The sequence below is a fragment of the Gekko japonicus genome, unplaced genomic scaffold (genome assembly GCF_001447785.1).
Source record: "Gekko japonicus isolate JY-2015 unplaced genomic scaffold, Gekko_japonicus_V1.1 scaffold1161, whole genome shotgun sequence".
Lineage (NCBI taxonomy): Eukaryota > Metazoa > Chordata > Lepidosauria > Squamata > Gekkonidae > Gekko > Gekko japonicus.
The window spans coordinates 166,737-179,553 of NW_015171538.1; the positions used below are offsets into that span (position 1 = coordinate 166,737).

A 12,817-nucleotide genomic window follows, 5' to 3' on the forward strand; every position below is an offset into this window, starting at 1 on the left:
TGAAAGAGGATGTCTGTTTTTGTGATTTTACAGGTGGCACCTAATGATGAAGCTGTGGTAACATTGCTTTGTGAATGGGCTGTGAGCAGTAAAAGATCTGGCAAGCACAGGGCTATGGCTGTTGCCAAGCTATTGGAGAAGAGGCAAGCTGAAATTGAGGCAGAAGTAAGTTGCCTTATAGTATGATGAATGTGGGTGGGGAGATATAACTCACTTAAGAGGAAGTCCCATTGACTTGAAACAGCACTTTTAAAATAAAGTATTAACATAGCCAACTTGTTATGGTTCACTGATTTTGGTTTTCTACCTCAGACAGTGTAATACTGAAAAACTTGTTTGTTGACGGATGTTGTCTGGGTTTTCCAGATTACAGATTGCGTGGGTCAGGGAGAAGAGTATCGGTTTCATTGATGTAAAATTCTACACTGGTTGGTTTTTCCTCATCTGTTTTTATCTTTGTAGAGATGTGGTGAGGCAGAAGTATTGGATGAAAAGGAATCAATTTCTTCAGCATCGGTTGCCGGATCCAGCCTTCCTGTTTTCCAGAATGTGTTCCTTAGGTTTTTAGATACCCAGGCTCCCTCTGTATGTAAGCATCACTTCAGCAGGATGAATCTGCTTGTACAGCTACTGAATTGATTTTGCTTCATTATTGTTTTCCATCTTGGAATAGTCCTCCTTTTCCCTACTTCAGCCTCGTCTACAAAAATTTTATGTATATGTCTTCAGTGATCCAGATCATTCTTTTGGGAGCAGAAGCATTTTTGTCTGTTGGTTTTGCCCCAAAGTAAATTTTAAGGAACTTGGTCATCTGCAATGTGTAACAGGATAAGGAAAAATATTTTTAGCTTGCATTACCTTAAGGGCTACAGTGTGTTGTTAAAATGATAAACTCCTTAAAGTGTGAGCCTCAAAACAAGAAGACGTTAACTAAAATCAAAACACTACCCTTAACCTAAATGTCCTGCAGTATGTTACAGGATTCCTTGTACCTATGTGGTCATGGTGGCACATTTCTGGGCCATTGTGATGGTCGCATGATTTACAGTGGTTGCATATGAGTCCCCCACTTGGAGGTGCCAGTTCACACAATGACTGCATATCTTTGGAGTTTACAGTGGCCCCATATGCACAAGGTTATTGAGAGTGAACTATTGTAAAAAAATTATAATGGGGTAGAGGAAAAGTGAAAAAAACCTTGCAAATATTTTTAAGTCTTTGCTTATGGAGAGGTTTCCTCAATGATCTGTTATCTATTCATTAGAATATGAGATATTATATCTATTCTGCTCTGATTGTCTCTAAGCACATTGGACACTTACAGTGTTCTCCTTCCAAGCTCATTAATTTAAGTGGATTTACAAAGGTGAAACTCTGTTTAGGATGGGACTGTCAATCCCTGACAATCTCTTTGGATTTTTTTTCTTTGTTGTTGGTACCTGCTGCTGCGAGGATAGACTTTCTGGTGGGTTGGAGAAGGTTTACTATAAGATAGTCACATTGCTCAAAAGTAGAAGGACTTTTTTTTGCAGAAATTATAAATTTGGATAACCTTTATTTGCATGTGCGTTAAGTACCATCAAGTTGCTTCTAACTCATGGTGACCTATGAAATAAAGTCCTCCAAAACATCTGTTAACAGCCTTGCTCAGGTCATGCAAACTGAGGGCCACGGCTTCTTTAAGTTGCATGCAGAACCTCAGTTGAGGGCCCTCTGTAAAGTGAATGAAAATGTGAATGAAAAAGAATTTATAACTATTTGAAAAGTGTCCATTTTGAGATGCATACATGATATGCTTGAGCAACCTCATAATATGGTAACTCTAGTAGTAGTGTGTAATGTAAATGGATTATCTTGAAGGGGTCCAATTCATTATGAAGGGTTTTTTTTGCAACCTAACTTACAGCAAGCCTAAGTTCTCAAAAATACAGTATAAATTGCATGCTAGATTGTCCAACCCCAAACCTTTTAGAACTGTTGTAGGAATACTTCCATCTATGGGCTGACGTGATGGCAGGGTGCTGCCTCAGTTTTCACCCATTCATCATACTCTCAGTAGCAGTGATCAAGCAGTTTTGGTTATGTTGTGTTTGTGACCGGTCAGTAAGGTTAAATATAAAAATAACTGTGCTGGATAATGTGCTGCAGTTACCAATGGGACATGGGCAGAGTAACACATAATTTCTGCTCCTTTCCCCCCCCCCCCGCCCTTTCCTTCAGTGATTCACACTAACACCTTTTTTCAACAATGCAAGAATATTATCTTTTCCTTAGAACAGCTGTTAAATAGTGGTTGGCTGAGAATGTAAAAGTAGTTACTACCAGTGCCATAACTATTTAGAACTAATGGGTGCTGAAGCTCTACTTTAGAAGGATTACAGGAGCACACACTCAAGGTTACAGAAACGACAGGCTATTTCTGTTGGGGAGAGGGAGATGAATCTGTTGTACTTGGAATGGCTCACTAAACCCAGGAATCTCAGATTCTTGAAACAGTGTTAGTTCGTGTCTCCTCAATCCCCTCACAAGTAATTAACATGCTGTTCTCTGAGGTAAACTGTCTATCACAGTATACGTAACCCAGTTCTGCCATTATATAGGTGCTTGAGTCCCAACTACCTAGCTTTATTGATGTCTGATCCCCCTCTAGTTTTGCCATTATTGTCCTTTTCCCCACACATGTCCCCACCCCTTATCTTGCTTTGACAAATCCATAGCTTCCCATTGACGGAGGACTGTAGAGATTTTCATACATGGCAGGGAATCAGGGACTGACTATGATACATGGAGAACAGAACTAGACACTCTCTGTCACTGTCTAATAGAGAACATAATGTGTTTGTATAGTCTTTAAACTCTCATTAAGTTTTGACTGTATAAAAAATTTCTGTGGCATACATTACCTACCACCAAATAACTCATTGTATAGGTTTTGTTTCAAACCCTGCTGTAGTCTTCAGGAAACAAATTTAATCTAACTTTTATTGATAGCTGACCCAAACAGTGAATATGAGAAGATGGAATTTGTGAACCTGGTTCTGCTTTTCTGTGAATTTATACGACATGATGTTTTCTCCCATGATGCTTACATGTGCACTTTAATATCGCGAGGAGACTTAGTCACTGCAGCCTCTCGATCACGCTCACCAACTGGGGAAAATATGGATGAACGCTATTCTAAAGAGCAAGATGCCAAAATGGAGGTAAGATATGTGTATGTGTGTGTTTCCCTCTCTCTGGGATTTTGCTTGGTCAAAAAAATACAATTCAAAAGTCAATGTCCTCCTTTTACAATAAAACTTTGCTCAAAATTGGATTATTACCTGGTTTATTTTTCAGATTCTCAGTCTTTCCCTCATGTAGCCTGTTGAATTATGTCAGTCTTGCATTAGGCGAGTGGTGTAGGGGACCAACTGCAGCGTGGCTGCTTCCTAAATCACCAAGGTGGCTTGGGAAGCCCTGGGCTTCATAAGAAAGGCTCATGCTGCTGTTCCTGCCCATGATCAGGGTTGACCCAGCTTCTGCAGTTCCTTCTATATGTTTTGGGTTTACACTAGTAATACCAGATATTAGTTTACAATTATGCATCTGTGGGACCATGGGAATAGCAATTTCCAACTTTTGAAGTATTTCTGTAAGGTTATGTGGCTGATAATATAAAATATGCAGTGGACATTAGCCATATATAAATGGTGTATCCTCAGGGAGTACTCATCACCCTAGAGAAGTCATGGTGGTTTTGCTGCAGCCATTCTCTAGTCTGAAGTAACACTGAACCTTCTAGCAAAAGAGAATATTTCCTGAGAGATCCACCCATTCAGTTACTTGGAGGTTGTTCCTTTGAGAGGCATTGTCCCTGAGTCTGTTATATTTATTTTATAAGCATGACTTTGAAAAAGCTTACTTTGATTGTTCATGGATTGGTAGCGCAAATATCTTTGTTCTTAATTGAAACAATAAATTGTATTTTGCATTTTAAGTTGGATTATTTTATTTTACCAGCTTGTGGCCAGTCATCCAGGGTTTGCATCATACTCTGACTGGTGTTTCTTTTTCTCTTTGGTGATCACTAGGAGCATAGTATTATGGAACATATGTACATTGACTCTGGAACCACTAATATTTTTGATGACGTAGACAAGAATGACTTTAAAACAGACTTTGGTTCGGAATTTCCAGTAGGTTTAACTTCTGGTTTTTGTTTTTCAAGACACATTTCCTCATTATTCTACATGTACCAGCATGATCTGACACTTAGGACGCATTCTAACCAACATTTTTTCATACCTCTCAATAGTATCAAAACATCTCACTTCTGTTCTCCATAGTCAACTTTTCCTCTTTGGAACAGCTTCACATTTTTAGGTTTACAAAAGTTGCCTCATCTGTTTCCACTGTGTTCAAATTGCCAATGTCATAAACATATCCAAAGCAATCAAGCATGATTTCATATTTTTATACATACTAAGCTTACTATTTTTGAAGACTTTTGCTTCTTAAAAATGTTGATATTTGTTGGAGCATTTCTGATGCTGCCTGTTGGTCCCAGTCCTTTTTCTATTCATCAAGGGGATGTGGATGGCTAAGAGCACTTTAGTACCACACTTTCAATAAGCAATCATAACAAGGTCCTAAAAAATATTCATAGCCTCGTGTGATCTCTTGCAATGAGTACTAGTGGGGAGTCAGTTTTGGTGATCAGAAGGGCAAAGTTGACACAGATGATTGTTCTCCCACTCTGAAAACATACAACACTTTCAAAAATCAAAGTATTAACATATTTCTATAAAGTGTTCCAAAAACGTAGTGTGAACATAGTCCTGCTAACTTATTTATTTAGGTATTTTTAATGCCACCTATGATGCCCCTGTCCTCTTCCCTCCCCTAGAGGCAAGATTTTCCCTCTGTTGTTCTTTCCATGTTGTGACTGAGCCACCCTGGTTGTCTGTTTTCTTCTTTCCTGAAGAATTCTGACTGTTTGCTCAGCCTAGGAACCTGAGGAAACTAATCAGAGCCCCCTTTAACTTATACAACTTAAATGGCACTCAAGAAGTTTTAATATTCCAAATTAACAAAATATTTTATTCAACATAGAGGTGAAATCAGGGGTAAAATTTCTGAGGTAACTCACTAGAGATAACTCTGAGGTAACACTAGAGATAACTCTGAGGTAAAAATCAGTACAAGCACAGACTTTAGTTCTTATGCTTCAGGCTAGTTAGAGTTTCTTAAGCTTTTCACAGTGACTTAAATCTTTATGTTGAGAGGTCTTTGTTCTAGTGTTTTCCCCAAACTCTTCAGTACACTTTCTTTGAGTATTCTCTGACTCCTTTGGTTTCCAGAAGGCAGGTGCACTCTTTTCAGTACCCAACCCCTTCTCTTGAAACACCAATTCTCATCTTGAGTTTTTAACTGACTCTAAAGGCAGTTCCTGACCAGACCAGACCAGAGATCGCTGCGCTCTTCAAAGCTAACTCTCTGCATGACTGGGTAGGGGAATTCATCTCTCACTAGATCTATCCCCTTTGGCCCAAATGGGAGTTTTCACTCACTTCCCAAACTTCCTTTCCAACTTTCCCTGAGTTCTCCATCTGTGTTAAATTGCTCTCAGCTAGAGCTGAAATCAGACTGAATTCTCCTCAGCATCCAGTTCAGAAGGCTTTTTCTGCTCAGCTGATGCTAACCAGTCAGATTTCTTGGAACAGCCTGTCCCTCAAGGCTCTCTGGCTTTGTGAAGAATTAACCCTTCACAGTCATTTATCTGTTTCCACAGCACTTCTAAGCTTTTAAAAGTGCAGTCCATCACACCACCTCTCCATAGTTCTGCTTGAGATGGCTTACAAGTAAAAACACCTTATGATCATCATAAATTAACAACAACAACAAAACACAACACAAAACAGCATAACTTTGAAACTATTTATCAATTTCCCCAGCCTCTCCCACCAAGCAAATGTGGTACCTTAAGTGCTGAAACGTGTATTGAAGAATTAGTGGAATGAATATCCTACTGTGCAGGCTTTATCTCAAGAACATTCCAAGAGTGGATAGCTAAGCATGTTTTCTTGTCATTAGTAACTATTATTTAATCCCTTTTATCCTCCTACTTCATATCCAAGAGCATCCCATGTTAACTAATCTAGGAGCTTATTTCTGGGAAAGGGGAATGTTTAGTAACATGGGGTTGTATACTCACTTTTATTTTCAGTAGCATGGAGGGAATTCACACAGTGGGTATGATCTTAAAAGCACACTTATATGAAAACTTGATGGGTTTCAGTTAGGGGCTCCCAGCCTCCTGAAATTACAACTAATCTTCACACAACAGAGATCAGTCCCTCTGGAGAAAATGGCTGCTTGGGAAAGGTGGATTCTGTATCATTATACTCTGCAGAGGTCCCTCCCCTTCCCAAACCCTGCCCTCTCTAGGCTCCACTCCCCCAAATCTCCAGGTATTTCCCAACCTGGAGTTGGCAAACCGAGTTTCAGTTGACAGTCGCTTGTCTATAAAGCACTTTGCTGATGAGTGTTGATCCTCATCCCTTTATGGATACCTTTGAAAACTGAATAAAAGTGCTATTGTTATTCCTAGACATTTTGCTTCATTTGCATTGATGTATATCAGAAGTATCTGTTTTGAAACAAACAAATTATACTAGTGAGAAAAAATACAGAATTTTTCTGTAAAATGCAATGGGTATTTCTGGTTACAATATTAAATTCTTATTTTACATGACCTAGATTTTTTCTCCAATGCCTGGGGAGACTTGTGAGGATCTGAACTCCATATTAGATAGAAGAATTTCAGCAAACAGTGAAAAATCTATGAAGAGAGAAAAACTGAGAGAACTGATATTTCCATCAAACTACAATCTCCTTCGCCATTTACAGTATGCAACACATTTTCCAATACCTCAGGTAAGTAAACAGCTTTGCCTTTTTGAAGAGTCAAGGCCAGTTTCTGTTTATGTAACCTGAACAATGCCCAATTAGAAATAAATTTCAGTGGGATTATCCTTGACATAAGCAACAACTGAAATTACAAACAACTGTAGCTGGATCAGGCTGCCCCCTTGTTTTATCTTACTAAGACCCATGGGAAGCAAAGAGATTGAAATTAGTTGTGACTAAATGTTGTTCTGGTGTTTCCAATGAGACTTTCAGTGTAATCCCATGCAGAGTTTTTCTAGTTTAAATCCATTAGACTGAAGTAACTCTACATAGGATTGTGTTATCACTCATGGCTAATTTAAACTGGATTAGGGCCTGAAGTATCACAGATCATTTACAAATTTAGATGTTGTCTATTGCTTTCAGTGGGATTTAGGCGAAACAAGAAAAATAATTCAGTTGTTGCTGTTTCATTCTTTTTTTTTTCATGTTTAGGAGTTATGTGCAGGTTAGATTTCCTGGGCAGGGTATTTTCAAAAGCTGGCTGTGTTTCCCTTAAGAATACTAGATAAATCATGAAATATGAACATGGACATATTAAAATCTGGTGTTCATATGAAACAACCTCGTTTTCATTTGAGAGTAGCCAATGAAATGTTCACCATGAAAGTGTTTCAGTAAAGGCAGTGTGGATTCCTCAGAGTGCAGCAATTATTATCTGAATGGATTTCTTTTCCCTCTTTCTGACGCATATTTATGTAAACAGAAATCAAAGGAATAGATTGAGTAGACGAGAATCAGGAGGCAGATTACTACTAAGGAAGAAAAGGTTAAAACCCTAAGCATGTAATTTTGTTCTTCAAGTTGTTGTTTTATGGGAGTTTTGTTATGCATGTTATGATTCGTTTGGCCCTAATCTGCAGGCAAGCTCTGACCCGGTCCTGCCTTCCCAAGAGCTCTCCTTACAGTTGCTTAAACCTTTTCTGGGCAGCAGTGCAACCGTTATGAGACAACCCCTACAAACTATGCTTCAGAAATAATAGCTTACAGCAGAGGAAGACAAAAAGATCGGGCACATTTAACCATCTCTCTGTTCAGAAATAATCTCATTATACACACACTTTCATATTGTACAAATTCAAATGAACAAACTCTGCAACATTTCAAAAACTGGTATGGTATGTGTGAACTCCAAATTGAATGTGGTGGAGCTAGGTGCATGCTGTGGTAGGGTTGTCACTTGCCATTAAATACATGGGAAGTAATAAGTGCTTGTGACACATGTGCTTTACACAGCAAATACAACTGGAAGTGAATATGTTATACTGTGTGTGTGGAAGGGAAATAAAGTATAGCTAGTTTCCCAGAGCACTTGGAGTGATCAGAAAATGTCCTCAGTCTCTACCCAGAGCAAAGATGAGAGAACTGTGCACAAAAATAAATAAAAAATTAGGAAGAAATGCATTTTTAATGTTCAGTAAACTGAGCATTTGGAAAGCCCTATGGCCTCTCAACTGAAACATCACATTGTTGTGTCAATTCTTCATGAGTGCCTTGCTGTTCTTCTGACAAAGTATTTTTCTCTTTACGTGATCCAAAAGTCTTGCTTACCTGCAGTCTAAATGTCTTTGAAAGATAAAAGTACAAAATAGGGTCAAAGCACAGGTTCGACACTCCAAACAGCAGGGTTGATTCTTTTGCTTTGAAGAGGGATTGTTTGAAATAGCAGTCAGTGGTTATAGCTTTGCTTTGAGTCAGAGTGTATGGGATCCGAACAATGTGGTAAGGAACAAAGCATATAATGTAGCTTGCAGTGACCAACAGTATGTTCACCAAAGCTTTTCTTACATTTCCGTAGCTTTCATTGTATTTGTTTCGGTAGAGCAGTCTGATCACAAGGAAGTTGGAAATTAGCACTATGGCCGAGAAATTTAGAAATATCGCAGAACATAAGAAATTTGTAAATACATGCCAGTCTCTTCCCATTTTGGTTTTGAACTCAATGCATCCCACAGTTGGCACTTCTTTAATCTCTTTGATTGGAATCACCATGTTTGGCACTGTGATAAAGAGAACCATTATCCATACTACTGCTGATATCATCTTGGCAAATCCAGGCTCTTGAATACGATAGATTTTGCATCTGTGTATTAACTGGAGGCAACGGTCCATGCTTACAAATGCCAAGAATATGATTGATACATACATGTTGATATAGATGAGGCAAGCTGTGACTTGACAATGGAATATTTTCAGTCTCCAGGGAGCGATTCCTAAATCGACAATGATTTTCACTGGCAAGGCCAGGGTCAGCAAAAAATCTGCTGTGAGGAGATTAATTAAATAGATACTCATACACTTGCGATTCTGCTCTGTATGGATGAAGGTCCATAGGGCAAAGCAGCTCCCGATGAAACCGATAAGGAATATCAAGTAATAAAAATAAGTAAATGGCTCCATGTCAGTATAAACATTGCAGTCTGAAACATTGTGGAGGGACATCTCAGGAACTTTATGGGAGAGACAAAATATGTGTTCAGGTCTAAGAGAACAGAACCTACAGAGAATGAAAGAGGAATAAATGGATTTATCAGAACCCGTAGAGAAAACTATTGTTCCTGTATAATTTTTATAACATGCACGATCAGACCTGAAACGGTTCCTAAAAAGCATGAGACTATTTGCCTCTCTTCACCCTGTGGAACCCTTTATTCTGGTGTAAGTGTTTTGTCCTAACGTTTAAGCAGTTCCGGGGTACATCTGTTACTCTGAGCCTGCATGAGTCTCAGCAATTTATTCATGCAGAGTTGCTCCTCATTAGGCAGATCAACTGATATTGTTAATGCTGAAAACTGCACCTTGTGTTGTTTAAGAGTGTAACTGCACCTTGTGTTGTTTAAGAGTGTGTGCTAAACTTGTATACTGTTGAAATTTAGCATTGGCAAATACAAAGAATTTTTATGCCCAGGTACATCCATATGGGAGTATGCACCTGGAATCCGGGATTGGCAAAAATTCTTTGCATTTTTCAAAATAAGATGATACATTTGCTGCCAAATTACAAGTGAAATTGGTCCAGATACGAGATTGGATTGGATCTGGGTTACATTTTTGGCTTTGGAAATGAGATCTCTTCCCCTCTAATTTTAGAAAAGTGTATACAATAGATGCATATAACTGTCTGACATAGAGTGCAGTCATTTTGATTACTATTTTGTGCTCAGAGACATGCATATTCTTCAGTTATTCATTTAAATATATTTTTATCCTGCTTTTCTCCAACATGGTGCACTCAAAGCACCTTACAAAGTTGTTTATGTGTATAAACAATATAAATTTAAATACGAATATACTTACCATCAGACCTGCCAAGTTAAACTGGTGGATGAGCCACTAGGATGTCTTGGGCTGCTGTTGGTCTCCCCAGCACGGTTCACACAGGATAAGAGCCTAAAGGCCAAAGCCAGGCTTTCAGTTAGCTGCAAAGAGGGGAGGGAGAGATGCTAAGACCCAGGTCTTATTCGGATGTTCCCAGTTCTACAGCCTGCTCTGCTTTTTGTTCAATATGCGGTTGTAGTGAAAAACTTTTATGGTGATGTTGAACTGCTGTAAGGATTACATCACGGTAATATATGTAAAGTTCTTTGAGCACTGAAAGCACTATATAAATGCTAAGTATTGGTATTAGAATAATATGCTACACTTTGCCACACTGAGAAATTTAAGGAAGCTTATGTAAACAATATGGTGTGTACCTTTTCCTCTGCTATCCCTAATGTTCAGAAAGTCCTTCCAGAACTCTTGTGTGATACCATTTCCCTCTCTACTTTCAGTTCCCTTCTCAGAAACGACCTTTTCTATGAAGGCTTCAGCATAACTTCTTAGACCCTTTTAAAACTGCCTTTGTACTCCATTTTAGTAACTGGTTACTAAAGGATTTTCTTCTGTCATTTCAGACAGATCCATTTTAGTAACCGGCTGCTAGTGGAATTTATTTACTTGTTCATACAAACCCGCTTGCATTGGGTTAGCAAAGCGTGGTTGAGCCACTTTTGAGGGAAACTGCTTTTTTCTGTTTTCAACCCCTTTGTTGCGCTTCTGAATAGCTGTGGTGTGCTGTTTAAAATGTCCATAGTGCTTCCCACAATGCCACCTCCCCCGCCCTTTTTTGCCACGTGATCTTAGGTGAGCACTTATAGCACTGAATCGCTATAGCAGCATCATTGAGATGCATTGACTGTGAGTCAGTGCATCTCAATGGTGCCACTATAGCACTTCAAAGCTATAGTGGTTTATAGTGCTCACCTTAGAATGTTTTTTTAAAAATCCAGGGAAGATGGCATGATGACAAAGGATTGGGGGGGGGAAGCAGCACTGTTTGAAATGATCGTAGTGCTTCAGCGATGGCTCATTAATGGAATTTGCTGTATGGAACCCCTGTCCCATTGCTGTTGTTAGACCTGTTGGCTGTGTTCGACGTGGTCGACCACCAACTGCTTGCCCACTGCCTCACCGACGTGGGAATACAGGGGCTCGCTTTACAGTGGCTTGTCTCCTTTCTCCGGGGACAAAGGGTGGTGCTTGGGGAACAGCAGTCCAGGAGATGCCCACTTGAGTGTGGGGTACCCCAGGGCACAGTACTGTCCCCGATATGGTTTAACATCTTTATGCGCCCCCTTGCCCAGGTGGCTCGGAGGTATGGGTTGGGTTGCCATCAGTACGCTGATGACACCCAGCTCTATCTGATGTTGGGTGGCTGGTCGGACTCTGGACTGGAAGATCTGGACTGGGTGTTACAGGCCGTGGCTGGTTGGCTTCGGCTGAGCTGGTTGAAGCTGAATCCAGCGAAGACGGAGGTCCTGTGCCTGAGCCGTGGCGGTTCATGGTTGGGGGTCCTGCTCCCGGCCTTTGATGGGGCACCTCTCATGCCAGCGTCGGAGGTTAGGAGTCTGGGGGTGCTCCTGGATGCCTCCTTGACAATGGAGGCCCTGGTAGTGGCCACAGCTAAATCGGCATTTTATCATCTTTGGCTGGTTCGGCAGTTGGTTCCCTTCCTTGACTTCCGCAACCTGGCGACAGTGATCCATGCGATGGTCACCTCGAGACTTGACTACTGTAATGCTCTCTACATGGGGCTGCCCTTGTCCCAAATCCAGAAGCTGCAGCTGGTGCAGAACGCCGCAGCCAGGCTGTTGATGGATCTCCCCTGTTGGGAGCACATCCAGCCTGTGCTTAGGTTATTTCACTGGCTGCCAATAGCATACCGGATTCGCTTCAAGGTGCTGGTGCTTACCTTTAAAGCCCTACATGACCAGGGACCAACCTACCTGAGGGACCGCCTTTCCCCATATGTACCCCAGAGAGCACTACAGTCAGAGGCCCAACATTGTTTGACTATTCTGGGCCCCAAGGATGCAATGCTCACCAGTACCAGGGCCACAGCCTTTTCTGTGGCAGCTCCTTACTGGTGGAACGAGCTCCCAGAGGAGATCAGGGTCCTGCGGGACCTATTACAATTCCGCAGGGCCCGTAAGACGGAGCTCTTCCGCCAGGCCTTTAAATAGGAGCCACCACTACTGTTACCATCAATGAGCCTATCGAATTTCTGGATCCTAGGACTGGCCCAGATGTATCGCTAGGCCCATCGGCTCGTGGGATGATGATCAGACGAACAACATGGATTTAGATCTGAAAGCACGCCATCAAATGTTTTAGCACTGCGAGCACTTTGTTGCTAATTGTTAATTACATGTATATGAATGAGTATGTATTTTATGTAGTTTTAAATTTTTATGGTTATGCCGACTAGGTACATTGTACTGCTTCTGTTAGCCGCCCTGAGCCTGTTTGCAGGATGGGTGGGGTATAAATATAATAAATAAATAAATAAATAAATTCTTTGGGAGGAAGTTCTGCAGGACAAACA

General features: G+C 40.5%; 2 protein-coding genes across 2 annotated transcripts in view; one reads left to right on the forward strand and one right to left on the reverse strand.

The window, feature by feature from the left end:
* Positions 1–12,817, forward strand: part of MED12L (mediator complex subunit 12 like) — a 240,815-nt gene that overhangs the window by 58,067 nt on the left and 169,931 nt on the right. The window contains 5 exon segments of the mRNA XM_015419617.1: positions 34–165; positions 463–589; positions 2,992–3,203; positions 4,074–4,178; positions 6,742–6,918. Coding sequence (XP_015275103.1) covers positions 34–165; positions 463–589; positions 2,992–3,203; positions 4,074–4,178; positions 6,742–6,918 — 753 coding nt within the window.
* On the reverse strand, positions 8,392–10,276 carry GPR171 (G protein-coupled receptor 171). Its single transcript, XM_015419615.1, has 2 exons — positions 10,249–10,276; positions 8,392–9,448 (listed from the first exon to the last, which is right to left on the reverse strand). Exon 2 carries the CDS (start codon positions 9,391–9,393, stop codon positions 8,392–8,394), a length of 1,002 nt encoding a protein of 333 aa, XP_015275101.1. The 5' UTR covers positions 9,394–9,448; positions 10,249–10,276.